General features: G+C 49.7%; 1 protein-coding gene across 3 annotated transcripts in view; it reads right to left on the reverse strand.

Annotated features, from left to right (window-relative positions):
* Positions 1-3,258: 3,258 nt before the first annotated feature.
* LOC144606775 (uncharacterized) overlaps positions 3,259-15,395 on the reverse strand; it is a 51,361-nt gene continuing 39,224 nt past the window's right edge. For all 3 annotated transcript variants that reach the window (XM_078423128.1, XM_078423129.1, XM_078423130.1), the window contains 2 exons: positions 12,774-13,013; positions 3,259-3,330 (listed from right to left, as the gene is read on the reverse strand). In XM_078423128.1, coding sequence (XP_078279254.1) covers positions 3,273-3,330; positions 12,774-13,013 — 298 coding nt within the window. In that variant the 3' untranslated portion in view covers positions 3,259-3,272. The remainder of the gene's footprint in view (positions 3,331-12,773; positions 13,014-15,395) is intronic.

Here is a 15,395-nt window from a genome sequence, read left to right on the forward strand (position 1 = left end):
TCGACAACTCCTTCCTGTTGTGAAAAGGGGAAATGATGCTGATGTTGAAAATTCCTGCATCAAGAAATCCTATTAATGTTCAAATTGTTATATTTTGTTATGCACATTTTAAACTTTAATAAATCCCTTTTCCACTTGCTGTGCCCGTCAGCCGCCCATGCGCAGTAATACCTCCATGTTCCACGTCACCATGGAAACCCGACGGGCGGGAATGGCGGCGCCACCGGAGAGCCCCTCAAAATGGAGGGGGGAGATAAGGGGGGATGGAGTGGGTGACTGTGGGGTGGGAGGGGAAGGGGGCAGTGGGTGGGGAAGAAGAGGGGTTGAGGGGATGGAGTGAGGGAGGGGAGGGGAGGGTGCTAGACCAATGCAGACAAAAACACAATTTCAAAGAAAAATCGCGATTTTCAATGAGCTTTATTTATTTATTTATTTATTAAAAGCCTTTTATTTTAAAGAAAAAAGTGCGACCCCCCCCCCCATCACCGTGGCAACCCAATCAGTTGTGGGCCCAACGGATCCACTTGGTCTAGTATATATATATATTTCCTAAGTCTACAATAAAAGGCCATCGATTTAAAAACAAGGAATAACTGGAATAGCTCAATGGATCAGGCAGTATCAGTGGAAGGCAAGGAGAGAAGACGGGTCAGGTCGGGACCTTTCCCAAAACATTGTCTATCCATATCCCCCCTAGAGATGCTGCCTGACCTGTTGAGTTACTCCAGCATTTTGTCCTATTTTTTTGTAAACTAGTATCTGCAGTTCCTCATGCCACCATAAATATATGACAGGTGCTAATAAAAGCCTCAGGAAATTCAGAAGATACGGCTTTAGTGGAGTGGTGAAGACTAGGATCGTGGGACTGGAAGCTGATGCAACCAGCACAAGACATTCAAAGGAAGCTTTCGTAAGAAACGAATGATAAGTTATGTTTCTCACATTCAAGAATCTGAGGTGCAGGATGTATAACTGGAGCATAAACAATGGGAGGAATTTGATGGCTGAGGCAACCTGTTGTGTTATAAATTGCATGTACTAGTTCTGACCTTAGCTGTGTGGAATGTGCCGGTCACGTGCTTTTACTTTGCATAAGGGAACAATTCTGCGTAATTTCCCTTGCTGTGGATTTCCCTGATTGCAGGAAATGCAGGACGCCATGCAGCAGGGTTGGCATTGAAATGATCAGGGTGTGCACTTCACTCACCACTGCAAGTGCTCAGTTGTGCAGTGGGATTGCACTGGAGCAGCTCTGCAAATGCATTTCTTCTTTGGGGAGTCGAAGGGTTAAGGGGAGGGAATAGTAAAGTGATATTGAGGTCATGGATGGGTTAGCCAAGATCTTACTGCATGGTGAGGCAGGTCTTACTGCATGGTGAAGCAGTCTCTTACAGCATGGTGAAGCAGTCTTACTGCATGGTGAAGCAGGTCTTACTGCATGGTGAAGCAGTCTTACTGCATGGTGAGGCAGGTCTTACTGCATGGTGAAGCAGGTCTTACTGCATGGTGAAGCAGTCTCTTACTGCATGGTGAAGCAGTCTCTTACTGCATGGTGAAGCAGTCTCTTACTGCATGGTGAAGCAGGTCTTACTGCATGGTGAAGCAGTCTCTTACTGCATGGTGAAGCAGTCTCTTACTGCATGGTGAAGCAGGTCTTACTGCATGGTGAAGCAGTCTCTTACTGCATGGTGAAGCAGTCTCTTACTGCATGGTGAAGCAGGTCTTACTGCATGGTGAAGCAGGTCTTACTGCATGGTGAAGCAGTCTTACTGCATGGTGAAGCAGGTCTTACTGCATGGTGAAGCAGGTCTTACTGCATGGTGAAGCAGTCTCTTACAGCATGGTGAAGCAGTCTTACTGCATGGTGAAGCAGGCTCAAGGTCTGATTAGCCCACTCCTACTCATTTCCTTTGGTTTTCCCCGCCACTGAGACACTGTGACCGTGATGATTGGTTTCTAGTGCTGAACTTGGAGCAAGTGCCATAAGCACAATCTGGTGAAAAGTGGCATGAAATTTAAAGCAGGGCCAAGAGGTGAGAAATGTGAATATCACAAGAGTCTAGCAGGGAGGTGCTTACGACACTTGGAAGTTAATGGTGCAGCACCTTTCCAATTAATTATTATTAAAACACAAAGTACGTGCTATAACACCAGGATAAGCACTCAACCAAGAAAACCAAGCCCAATGCTAGAGTAGTTACTAAACTTGGTGTAGAGAGGAACTGCTGATGTTGGTTTCAATCAAAGCCAGACACAAAGAGCTGGAGTAACTCAGCGGGTCAGGCAGCATCTCTCGAGAAAAGGAATGGGAGACATTTCAGGTCGGGACCCTTCTTCAAGTCTCGACCCGAAACATCACCTAATCCTTTTCTCCAGAGATGCTGCCTGGCCCGCTGAATTACTCCAGCTCTTTTGTGTCTATCTTTAGTATCTAAACTACCTATAGACACTTATGCTAGAAAGATAACTAACACCAAATTCAGTAATAAGCTGTATACATGTTAACAAGCAGGTAAAAACTATGCATGTAGACGCCAGTATATCATTAGGGTTATCAAGTGGGCATGTCTCCACATAAATCACTGAGATTGAGAAACACATTGCAGACTCTCAAAGTTATGATTCATTGCAGAGCCTGATTTCAGCTCATCCTTTATGAACAGTCTCTGGTGCACCAGGCGAGCCAGAATCCAGCTCCGTGCCTGGGTGGTGTTGGAGAGGGACCTACGTGCTGTCCACGGGCACCCTGGGGGGTTTCAGGGACCATTGGGCACCGCGGAGGGTTGAATGCATCCTTGACAAGGAGTGTGAGATAGATGTATAGTGGTTCATTCAGTATATTTGTTTATCGTGTATTATGGTGGTGGGTTCTGTTTTATTTTATTGTATTGTAAATATTATTTATGACAAAGGTGTGTGTGTGTGTGTCCCCCCCCCCCCCCCCCCCCCGTCCCCCCCCCGACATCAGTCTGAAGAAGGGTCTCGACCCGAAACGTCACCCATTCCTTCTCTCCTGAGATGCTGCCTGACCTGCTGAGTTACTCCAGCATTTTGTGTAACATGTTTCTGGTGCATTCCCAACAGTGGTAGATCACTAAGTTCCATAACTTGGCAACACAAAAGCTTCTCACTCTACCTCGCTCGGCACATGTGACAATCAACTAAACTCAGCTGGACTGGACTGGACTGTGGCTGGACTTTTACCGTTGATAATTTAATGTTACTTTAGCTACATAAATAAGTAGAAGCCTTTTTCATTTAAGGAACCATTTTTATTCAAAGATCATCAATATTTTGCTAAAGTTGACAAAGACGCCTTGGCCTGGTTTGCTGCATGGAAAAGAAACAAAAGCAACAATCAGTCAGAACCATTCACTACAGAACAAAAAAAGAAATGCAATTGATACGATTTGCATAAGGCAGAATTTCCTTTCGTATGCTGATTGCACAAGGGACAAGCCAAAGTTGGTGTCATATTTTTTTTAAATTCCAAAATAAACCTTCAGAAGATAACATGGTAATTCAGCTTCAACTCAGGAGGCAACAGAGAGAAATTAACAAGTAAATTACAGAGATGTTTCAGGGGTTGGACATGTTAGAGGCAGGAAACATGTTCCCAATGTTGGGGGAGTCCAGAACCAGGGGCCACAGTTTAAGAATAAGGGGTAGGCCATTTAGAACAGAGATGAGGAAAAACTTTTTTAGTCAGAGAGTTGTGAATCTGTGGAATTCTCTGCCTCAGAGGGCAGTGGAGGCCAATTCTCTGAATACATTCAAGAGAGAGCTAGATAGAGCTCTTAAGGATAGCGGAGTCAGGGGGTATGGGGAGAAAGCAGGAACGGGGTACTGATTGAGAATGATCAGCCATGATCACATTGAATGGCGGTGCTGGCTCGAAGGGCCGAATGGCCTACTCCTGCACCTATTGTCTATTGTCTAACACAGAGGGGTGACAACGCGTGGTGCCTCACAACCCCAGCCACCCACCCAGCCCTGCCCTCCAGTGTCACCAGTGTGGAGTCCGCACGCTCCCCCTGCAACTGGGAGGGTTCCATTCAGGTGCTCTGGTTTCCGTTCACATCCTGAAAACCTGTGGTTGATACATTAATTGCCTCCTGTGTGTCGGTGACTGGTGGAGTCTGGAATACGCTGCCAGAGGTGGTGATGGAGGCAGATAGTGGCATTTACGAAGCTTTTAGATAGACACATGCTGGGGATGCAGAGATATGGAGAGAGAAGGTACAGGAGTCTGAAAACCATGACCTCCAGGTTCAAGGGCAGCATCTTCCCAACAACCATCAGGCTCATGAACCCTGCAAACACCTATGGAACTATGAACTGCAGTATGTACAGTCATCGCTGCACTGAGGGCTTCAGGCTCTTTTGCACTAAGATTGGGATTTTCAATGTCTTACATTTTTTCTCTTTATTTTGTTTATTATGTTATCTATGAGTGCAGTGCTATGCAGTTATGTTGCTGCAAGTAAGAATTTCATTGTTTTGTTTTTAACAATTTGTGTGTCACAGTGGAGCAGCGGTAGAGTTGCTGCCTTACAGCGCCATGGACCCAGGTTCAATCCTGACTACAGGCGCTGTCTGCATGGAGTTTTTCCTTGTGACTGCGTGGGTTTTTACCGGGTTCTCCGGTTTTCTCCCACTTTCCAAAGACGTGTGGGTTGGTCGGTTAATTGGCCTCTGTGAATTGTATCTTGTCCGGAGTGTCTAGGATAGTGATTGTGTATGGGGCTGTGGTGGACCCCGTGATGGACCCTGTGGTGGGCTGTGGTGGGCTGTGGTGGACCCTGTGGTGGGCCCTGTGGTGGGCGCTGTGGTGGGCTGTGGAGGGCCCTGTGGTGGGCCCTGTAGTGGGCTGTGGTGGGCTGTGGTGGACCCTGTGGTGGACCCTGTGGTGGGCCCTGTGGTGGGCCCTGTAGTGGGCTGTGGTGGGCTGTGGTGGACCCTGTGGTGGACCCTGTGGTGGGCCCTGTGGTGGGCTGTGGTGGACCCTGTGGTGGGCTGTGGTGGACCCTGTGGTGGGCCCTGTGGTGGACCCTGTGGTGGGCTGTGGTGAACCCTGTGGTGGACCCTGTGGTGGACCCTGTGGTGGGCGGTGGTGGGCCCTGTGGTGGGCTGTGGTGGACCCTGTGGTGGGCTGTGGTGGACCCTGTGGTGGACCCTGTGGTGGGCTGTGGTGGACCCTGTGGTGGACCCTGTGGTGGGCTGTGGTGGACCCTGCGGTGGGCTGTGGTGGACCCTGTGGTGGGCTGTGGTGGGCTGTGGTGACCCTGTGGTGGACCCTGTGGTGGGCTGTGGTGGGCCCTGTGGTGGACTGTGGTGGACCCTGTGGTGGGCCCTGTGGTGGGCCCTGTGGTGGACCCTGTGGTGGGCTGTGGTGACCCTGTGGTGGGCTGTGGTGGGCTGTGGTGACCCTGTGGTGGGCTGTGGTGGGCCCTGTGGTGGACCCTGTGGTGGGCTGTGGTGGACCCTGTGGTGGACCCTGTGGTGGGCTGTGGTGGACCCTGTGGTGGACCCTGTGGTGGGCTGTGGTGGACCCTGTGGTGGACCCTGTGGTGGGCTGTGGTGGACCCTGTGGTGGACCCTGTGGTGGGCTGTGGTGGACCCTGCGGTGGGCTGTGGTGGACCCTGTGGTGGGCTGTGGTGGGCTGTGGTGACCCTGTGGTGGACCCTGTGGTGGGCCCTGTGGTGGGCCCTGTGGTGGGCCCTGTGGTGGACTGTGGTGGACCCTGTGGTGGACCCTGTGGTGGGCCCTGTGGTGGGCCCTGTGGTGGGCTGTGGTGACCCTGTGGTGGGCTGTGGTGGGCTGTGGTGGGCTGTGGTGACCCTGTGGTGGGCTGTGGTGGGCCCTGTGGTGGACCCTGTGGTGGGCTGTGGTGGACCCTGTGGTGGACCCTGTGGTGGGCTGTGGTGGACCCTGTGGTGGACCCTGTGGTGGGCTGTGGTGGACCCTGTGGTGGGCTGTGGTGGACCTTGTGGTGGGCTGTGGTGGGCTGTGGTGGACCCTGTGGTGGGCTGTGGTGGACCCTGTGGTGGGCTGTGGTGGGCTGTGGTGACCCTGTGGTGGACCCTGTGGTGGACCCTGTGGTGGGCTGTGGTGGGCCCTGTGGCGGACTGTGGTGGACCCTGTGGTGGACCCTGTGGTGGGCCCTGTGGTGGACCCTGTGGTGGGCTGTGGTGGGCTGTGGTGACCCTGTGGTGGGCTGTGGTGACCCTGTGGTGGGCTGTGGTGGGCCCTGTGGTGGACCCTGTGGTGGGCTGTGGTGGACCCTGTGGTGGGCTGTGGTGGGCTGTGGTGACCCTGTGGTGGGCTGTGGTGACCCTGTGGTGGGCTGTATCTCTACAGTCTAACATCTAGAGACAGTTAAACACTGTCGACTCTTGACTCTCATTTTGACTCCCATTCCCACTCTCAGCTCTTTGTCAAGTCAAGTCAAGTCAAGTCAATTTTATTTGTATAGCACATTTAAAAACAACCCACGTTGACCAAAGTGCTGTACATCTGATTAGGTTCCAATGGAAAAAAAATGAAACATACAGTAGCACGCAAACAGTTCACAGCACCTCCTCAATGAGCCTCAAACGCTAGGGAGTAGAAATAGGTTTTGAGCCTGGACTTAAAGGAGTCGATGGAGGGGGCAGTTCTGATGGGGAGAGGGATGCTGTTCCACAGTCTAGGAGCTGCAACCGCAAAAGCGCGGTCACCCCTGAGCTTAAGCCTAGACCGCGGGATAGTGAGTAGCCCCAAGTCGGCCGACCTGAGGGACCTGGAGTTAGAGAGGGGGGTTAGAAGATTTTTGATGTAGGGGGGGGAGTGTCCATTTAGGGCTTTATACGTGAATAGGAGGAGCTTGAAGTTGATTCTGTACCGTACAGGTAGCCAGTGGAGAGAGGCCAGAATCGGGGTGATGTGGTCCCTTTTACGGGTACCCGTCAGGAGTCTCGCTGCGGCGTTTTGGACCAGTTGCAGGCGGGACAGGGAAGATTGGCTGATCCCAGTGTATAGGGAGTTGCAGTAGTCTAGGCGGGAGGAAATGAAAGCGTTAATGATTTTTTCTGTGTCGTCGAATTGGAGGAAAGGTTTGATTTTAGCTATGGTTCGAAGTTGGAAGAAGCTGGCTTTTACCACAGCGTTGACTTGCTTATCAAATTTTAATGCAGAGTCAAATATCATGCCGAGGTTTTTGACATGCGGTTTGACTAGGCAGGATAGACTTCCAAGACTGCCTGTTATCAATTTGATGGAGTCGGGGGGGCCGAATAGGATGACCTCAGACTTGCTATCATTTAATTGGAGGAAGTTCTGTGCCATCCAACATTTTATGTCCTCAAGGCAGTGTAAGAGGCTGTTTAAATTTGACTGGTTGTTGGGTTTCAGGGGGAGGTAAAGCTGAGTGTCATCGGCATAGCAGTGGAAAGAAATGCCGTGCCTTTGAATGATTTGGCCAAGGGGGAGCATGTATAGAGAGAAGAGAATGGGGCCTAGGATGGAGCCTTGTGGAACTCCGCAGGAGAGGCTAGCTGGAGCAGAGGAATAACTGCCTATGTTGATGGCGAAACTCCTATCTTTGAGGTACGAAGCGAACCAGCTCAGGGCAGTGCCATCAATGCCAACCGCGTACCGGAGACGGTCAATAAGGATGGTGTGGTCCACTGTATCGAATGCTGCGCTGAGGTCGAGAAGGAGCAGGATTGCACAGTCGCCGGTGTCGATGGCGAGAAGCAGGTCGTTGTGTACCTTCAACAAGGCAGACTCTGTGCTGTGGTGGGCTCTGAAACCTGACTGGAAACTTTCCAGGATGGTGTTTTGGTGCAGGTAGGGCACTAATTGATTTAGAATTGCCTTTTCAAGGACTTTTGACAGGAATGGCAGTTTGGAAATGGGTCTGTAGTTGCTAGGCAAGGTGGGGTCTAGGTTAGGTTTTTTCAGTAGGGGCAGGACCACCGCGTGCTTGAAACTGGTTGGAACAGTGCCAGTGGCCAGAGAACTGTTGATAATAGAGAGGATGCTGGGACCGGCTATTGCAATGACATCCTTCAGAAGGGCAGTGGGGGCAGGATCAAGGGGGCAGGTTGCAGGTTTCATAGCGGAGACAAGCTTTGCAAGGGAGGATAGAGTGACGGGTTGGAAACAGTCCAATTTAGATGAACAGACTAGTGAGACAGCTAGGTCACGGGTGGGAGGGGAAATGTTCATTCTAATGTTCTCAACTTTGTTGGTGAAAAATTTAGCGAATTCTTCGCACTTAGCAGGGGACCCAACTAAGCTGGTACTGGGGGAGGGACATATGACAGAGGTAATTGTTCTAAATAGGACCTTGGAGTTATGAGAGTTTTTGGAAATAAGGTTGGAGAAGTATTGTGCTCTAGCAGACTTTACTGCTTCCTGGTATTTGAGAAGATTGTTTCTCAGAATTTCAAAGGAAATTTGAAGCTTGTCACATTTCCACCTCCTTTCTGATTTTCTGCACTCCCTTCTTAGGGCTTTGGTGGAGTCATTGAGCCACGGCCGACCTTTGGGCTTAGGCTTTTTCATTTTAAGGGGAGCGATAGAATCCAGGATGGAAGAGCAAGTGATATTAAATAAAGAGGCGAGATCCTCAGTGCTGAGATGGGGGGGAGAGGCCTCAATAGTGCAGATGTTGGGGGCAGCTGTGAGAGCCTCGGAGAATTTACTGGTAGTCAATGAATTTTGTCCTCAACCTCTTCTACTTTCCCAATGAAGCCCAACGCCAGTCTGAGGAACAGCACCTCCTCCATATTGCAGTGACTGAGACCCAAAAATCAATCTAACACCTTCAGACAAACACCCTTTCCTATTTGTGTCTAAACTGGCCAAAGCTGGCCAGTACAGTTAAAATTAAGTCTGAGATGGGTCTCGACCCGAAAAGTCACCAGTTCCTTCTCTCCAGAGATGCTGCCTGTCCCGTAGAGTTACTCCAGCATGCGTGTCTGCCTTCAGCTAAAATGAATTCAGTTTTTCTCTTTGAACCAATTCTCTCTGATCCGCTGCGTACTTTCAGCATGGTCTTATTTCAGAATTGCAGCAACTGTTGTTCTCCCATGCTGGGTTCATGCATTGCTTTTACTCACTCACTAACCCCTCATTCACACCCCTCCATTTACTCTGCTCCACACAGACAGAGCAGCTGTGATTAATCGGCATTTATCATCCTGTCATCAGGGCCCTTTGTGTTGTGTGACTGGGCTTGGTCCCCACCCTTTACATACACTCCATTTGTTCTCTCCACCCCTCCCTTTCTCCGTAATTGAAAACACACTTGCTTTTTTACATTGCACCATTTCCAATGAAAGGTCGTAGAGCTGGAGCTGGAGCTTTTCTCTGCAGATGCTGCCTGACCTGTGGAAAATCTCCAGCATTTTTTTGTTGTTATTCTAGATGTCTAGATGTAAATGTCTTCAACATAAAAAGGACAATGGAAATAAAGAAGAACGGAATAGTGAGAGGAGGTTGTGGAGGCTTTGACATCTTCTCTAGCCGCACTACAGGTCAGGGTGGACTCTCGAACGGCCAATGTTGTTCCTTCATGTAAGAATGGAAGTAGAGAGAATCCAAAGAACAGAGGTAGACACAAAATGCTGGAGTAACTCAGCGGGTCAGGCAGCATCTCTGGAGAGAAGGAATGGGTGACGTTTTGGGTCGGGACTCTTCTTCAGACTGAATCCAGACAACTGTAGCCTTGCGTCAGTAGTGGGAAAACTATGGGATAGGATCTACTCCCATTTAGAAAGGAACAGGTTAATCAGGGACAGTCAGCATAGCTTTGAACGTAGACAAAGCTTAGGCTTTGTACATGGCAGGTCGTGTCCTTCTAACTTGATCGAGCTTTTGAGGAGGTGTCGGAAGTCATTCAAGATGTATTCAAGAGAGAGTTAGATAGAGCTCTTTGTGCTAACGGAATCAAGGGAGAAAGCAGGAACAGGGTACTGATTCTGGATGATCAGCTATGATCATATTGAATGGCTCGAAGGGCCAACTGGCCTACTCCTGCATCTATTTTCTATGTTACTATGTTTCTATGTTTCTATTGATGAGGGTCAGGAGGTGGATGTTCCTTACATGGATTTTAGTAGGGCGTTTGATGGTCTCCCCATGGCCAACTAATCCAGAAGATTAAGATGCCTAAAATACTTGGCCGTGTAGATTTGTAATTTGCTTACTGATAGAAGACAGAGGCTTGTGGTGTGGGAACATTATCCAGGCTGGAGGTCTGTGAACAATGGAGTTGTTCTGCAGGGGTGTGTGTAGGGATCGCTGCTGTTGATCATATGTATAAATGACTCGGATGTAAACACAAAGGTGTTGGTTAGGACGTTTTCAGATAACGCCAAGATTGCTGGGGCCACGGACTGTGGGGAAGGTTGTGAAGGTTCCCAGGGGGATAGAGATCAGCTGCAGAAGTGGGCAGAGGAATGGCAGATGGAGTTTAATCCCAGCAAGTGTGAGGGGTTGCAGTTTGGGAGGTCAAATGTAAAGGGAAGATATACAATGAATGAAAAGATACTTAATAATAGCATTGATGTACAGAGAGATCTGCATACCATAACTCCCTGACAGTGGCAACACAAGTAAACAGAGTGGCAAAGAAGGCATATGGCCCATTCCTTCTCTCCAGAGATGCTGCCTGTCCCGCTGAATTACTCCAGCATTTTGTGTCTATTTTAGGCATATGGGCTTGCTTTCACAGGTCGGAGATTGAGTGTGAGAGTCAGGAAGTCATGATGCAGATTTACAGGACTTTGGTCAGGCCACATGTGGAGTATTGAGTGCAGTTCTGGTCGCCATGTTACAGGGAGGATGTGGAGGCTTGGAGAGGGCCCAGAGGAGGTTGACCAGTCTGATGCCTGGAAGAGCAGGAATTAGCCAGAGGGACAGAATGGACAGACTTGGGATGTTTTCTCTTGAAAGCCTGAGGTTGCACGGTGAGCTGAGAGCAGCATGTAAAATAATGACAGCAATATGTAGGGTAGACGGGCAGAATCTTTTCCCCAGGATCGAAAAATCAAATACTGGAGGGTATGGCTTTAAGGTGAGGGGAACAAGGTTTACAGGAGCTGTGCAGGGCATGTTTTCTACAGGGCAGTGAGTGCCTGGAACACACTGCTGGGGGTGGTGGTTGAAGCTAGGGCTGCCAACCTTCTCACTCCCAAATAAGGGACAAAAGGTAACATCACTGCCCCGCGCCCCACGTGACCTCACCCAGCCAGCAGCCACGTGCTCCCGCTTCACCAATGGCGGCCGCCTGGGCCAGGAGGCGGGTTGCCACGCAACCTCCGTTAGGCGAACGCACTCGGCCCCGCTCCCCGAACACACTCCGTTAGCCTACACTGTTCAGGCCTACAGCGGCCCCCGGGCCTACAGTGTCCAGGTCTACAGCGCCCCCTGGGCCTACAGTGTACAGTGGGCGGGCCTACACTGTCCGGGCCTACAGTGGGCGGGCCTACACTGTCCGGGCCTACACTGTCCGGGCCTACAGTGTCCGGGCCTACAGTGCCTGGGCCTAATACAGGAAAAGGGCGGTCCTGTACAGGACAAACAAATTTAGCCCAATATACGGGATGTCCCGGCTAATACGGGACAGTTGGCAACCCTGGTTGAAGCAGACATGAGAGTATTGTTTAAGAGGCTTTTGGACAGGCACATGGATATGCAGGGAATGGAGGGATAGGGGTCATGTGCAGGCAGATAAATGATGATCTTGGCCGCATGCTCGGCACAGACAGTGTGGGCAGACAATAGACAATAGACAATAGACAATAGGTGCAGGAGTAGGCCATTCGGCCCTTCGAGCCAGCACCGCCATTCAATGTGATCATGGCTGATCATTCTCAATCAGTACCCCGTTCCTGCCTTCTCCCCATACCCCCTGACTCCGCTATCCTTAAGAGCTCTATCTAGCTCTCCCTTGAATGTATTCAGAGAATTGGCCTCCACTGCCCTCTGGGGCAGAGAATTCTACAGATTCACAACTCTCTGACTGAAAAAGTTTTTCTTCATCTCTGTTCTAAATGGCTTACCCCTTATTCTTAAACTGTGGCCCCTGGTTCTGGACTCCCCCAACATTGGGAACATGTTTCCTGCCTCTAACGTGTCCAACCCCTTAATAATCTTATACGTTTCGATAAGATCCCCTCTGTTCTTGTGCTTATCCAATGTTCTGTGTATTATGCCACACACAGTGTATTATGTATGATGCATACACAAACATGTAATGTGTTAACACATTTGTCAAGGCCATCAAGGTGAGGTGGCACGGTGGTGCAGCGGTAGAGTTGCTGCCCCACAATGCCAGAGACCCAGGTTCAATCCTGACTATGAGTGCTGTCTGTACGGAGTTTGTACGTTCTCCCCGTGACCTCGTGGGTTCTCCCCAGGTGTCCCAGTTTCCTCCCACACTCCAAAGACAAAGTCGGTCATTTAATTGGCTGCGGTAAAAATTGTATCTTGTTCCCAGTGTGTAGGATAGTGTTAGTTTACAGATAATCACCAGTCTGAAGAAGGGTCTCCACCCGAAACGTCACCTATTCCTTTTCTCCTGAGTTACTCCGGTATTTTGTGTCTATCTCCAATTTAAACCAGCACCTGTAGTTCTTTCCTACCGATCACTGGTTGGCACGGACACGGTGGGCCGAAGGTCCTGTTTCCACACTGTATCTCTAAACTAAAAACTCTAAACCATCACCTAGTATTGGAATGGTTTGTAACAGTGACAAAGCTGACGTGGGACTCCACTCACCATTGGAAGTAACAACACCCTGCAAACACTCCGTTACGTAGGCCGCTTGCAGCAACCTCCAGCTCCACCCCGAAGCAGACCTCTGGCACACCGGGCAGTGCACCCACGTACTTCAACACACCCACTCCAACCTTGCCAGTCGGCAATATAACCTTCACTTTGTGCCCAATCTTTAGATCTAAGTTCGAGCGTGGTGCGTATGCTTTCAAGGGTCGGTCACTTCTGACATCCGCCTTAAATCTATAAGAGAGAATAGAATCGCACTTAATGTAAAGATGACCAGAGGGCAATACCATACGAAACGATACGATATGATAGAACTTTATTCATCCCCGGAGGGGAATCGGTCTGCTGACAGTCACACACACAGCAAAGTACACGAAAACTTGGAATTAAAATTCAATTAGAGTGAAAAAGACAAGCAACTGTTGTCTGGCTGCCGTGTGCACAGCGACTTCACCGGAACAAACGAACAGACAAACAAACAAACAAGAGTGTGCAAAAGCTCTTTTAGTGTAGACTGTTTGGGGGGGGGGGGGGGGCTCTGAGAATGAAGGGGGGGGGGGGCGGGCAGGGGGCCATGCCGGCCACAGATAGGAGAATGTTCGGTGAACTTTTGTAACTTTGTCGGTGACTCTTGTGTGCTGCCGGGATGAGGGTTGCTACAGGACTCTACTGGGTTGTCTGCAAAGCAAAGCATTTCACCATACCTACTGAGTAGCATTTCACCATACCTACTGATTTCACCATACGTACAGTAGCAATAAAGTATCATTAATCAGTGAATTGAATTGAGTCATTGAATAGTTAGATCACAATGATGCAAGCAATCACTCAGACACTCTAGTGATCGTCCATTCTGTTATGTCCTGCACATCTCCTGTGACTTTCATTTCCATCTCTCAAAACCTGTCATGGGACATCCAATACAGTTTGAATATTCCATAAACTTCACCCATAATATCAGTGGCTACAAATACACACACACATCCCCAGTATGTATACTTGCCTTACCCCCATGCACTGAGGAGCACATGTACACCATGCATACGCACACACGCACGCACACATTCATACGCGCACACATGCACATGCACACACATGTGTGCATGCACACATGCACATACATACTTGCACACACATGCATGCACGCACACATGCACACGCGCACATACGAATGCATGCATAAATACACACTAGCACACATCCTCACATGCACATACACACACATATGCACACACACACAGGCACACATGCACAAACGCAATCATACACACATGCACACACCCCTCAAACAGGTCCCCCCCCATGAAAGGATGTCCCTCCACACCATATCCGTAGAGTTGACCCCCATCTATCTCTGTATCTCCTCTGTCATTTATCAGCCCCCACTGTCCGCTCTCTAGGTCCTTTTCTTTCTAGCCGGTCCCAGCATCCTCTCTATTATCAACAGTTCTCTGGCCACTGGCACTGTTCCAACCAGTTTCAAGCACGCGGTGGTGCAGCCCCTCCTGAAAAAAACAAACCTAGACCCCACCTTGCCTAGCAACTACAGACCCATTTCCAAACTGCCATTCCTGTCAAAAGTCCTTGAAAAGGCAATTCTAAACCAATTAGTGCCCTACCTGCACCAAAACACCACCCTGGAAAGTTTCCAGTCAGGTTTCAGAGCCCACCACAGCACAGAGTCTGCCTTGTTGAAGGTACACAACGACTTGCTTCTCGCCATCGACACCGGCGACTGTGCAATCCTGCTCCTTCTCGACCTCAGCGCAGCATTCGATACAGTGGACCACACCATCCTTATTGACCGTCTCCGGTACGCGGTTGGCATTGATGGCACTGCCCTGAGCTGGTTCGTTTCCTACCTCAAAGATAGGAGTTTCGCCATCAACATAGGCAGTTATTCCTCTTCTCCAGCTAGCCTCTCCTGCGGAGTTCCACAAGGCTCCATCCTAGGCCCCATTCTCTTCTCTCTATACATGCTTCCCCCCTTGGCCAAATCAATCAAAGGCACGGCATTTCTTTCCACTGCTATGCCGATGACACACAGCTTTATCTCCCCCTGAAACCGAACAACCGGTCAAATTTAAACAGCCTCTTACACTGCCTTGAGGACATAAAATGTTGGATGGCACAGAACTTCCTCCAATTAAACGAGAGCAAGTCTGAGGTCATCCTATTCGGCCCCCCCGACTCCATCAAATCGATAACAGGCAGTCTTGGAAGCCTATCCTGCCTAGTCAAACCGCATGTTAAAAACCTCGGCGTGATATTTGACTCTGCATTAAAGTTTGACAAGCAAGTCAACGCTGTGGTAAAAGCCAGCTTCTTCCAACTTCGTACCATAGCTAAAATCCTCCAATTCGACGACATTGAAAAAATCATTCACGCTTTCATTTCCGCCCGCCTAGACTACTGCAACTCCCTATACACTGGGATCGGCCAATCATCCCTGTCCTGCCTGCAACTGGTCCAAAACGCCGCAGCGAGACTCCTGACGGGTACCCGTAAAAGGGACCACATCACGCCGATTCTGGCCTCTCTCCACTGGCTCCCTGTATGGTACAGAATCAACTTCAAGCTCCTCCTATTCACATATAAAGCCCTAAATGGACATTC

Source organism: Rhinoraja longicauda, chromosome 27 (genome assembly GCF_053455715.1).
Source record: "Rhinoraja longicauda isolate Sanriku21f chromosome 27, sRhiLon1.1, whole genome shotgun sequence".
Lineage (NCBI taxonomy): Eukaryota > Metazoa > Chordata > Chondrichthyes > Rajiformes > Arhynchobatidae > Rhinoraja > Rhinoraja longicauda.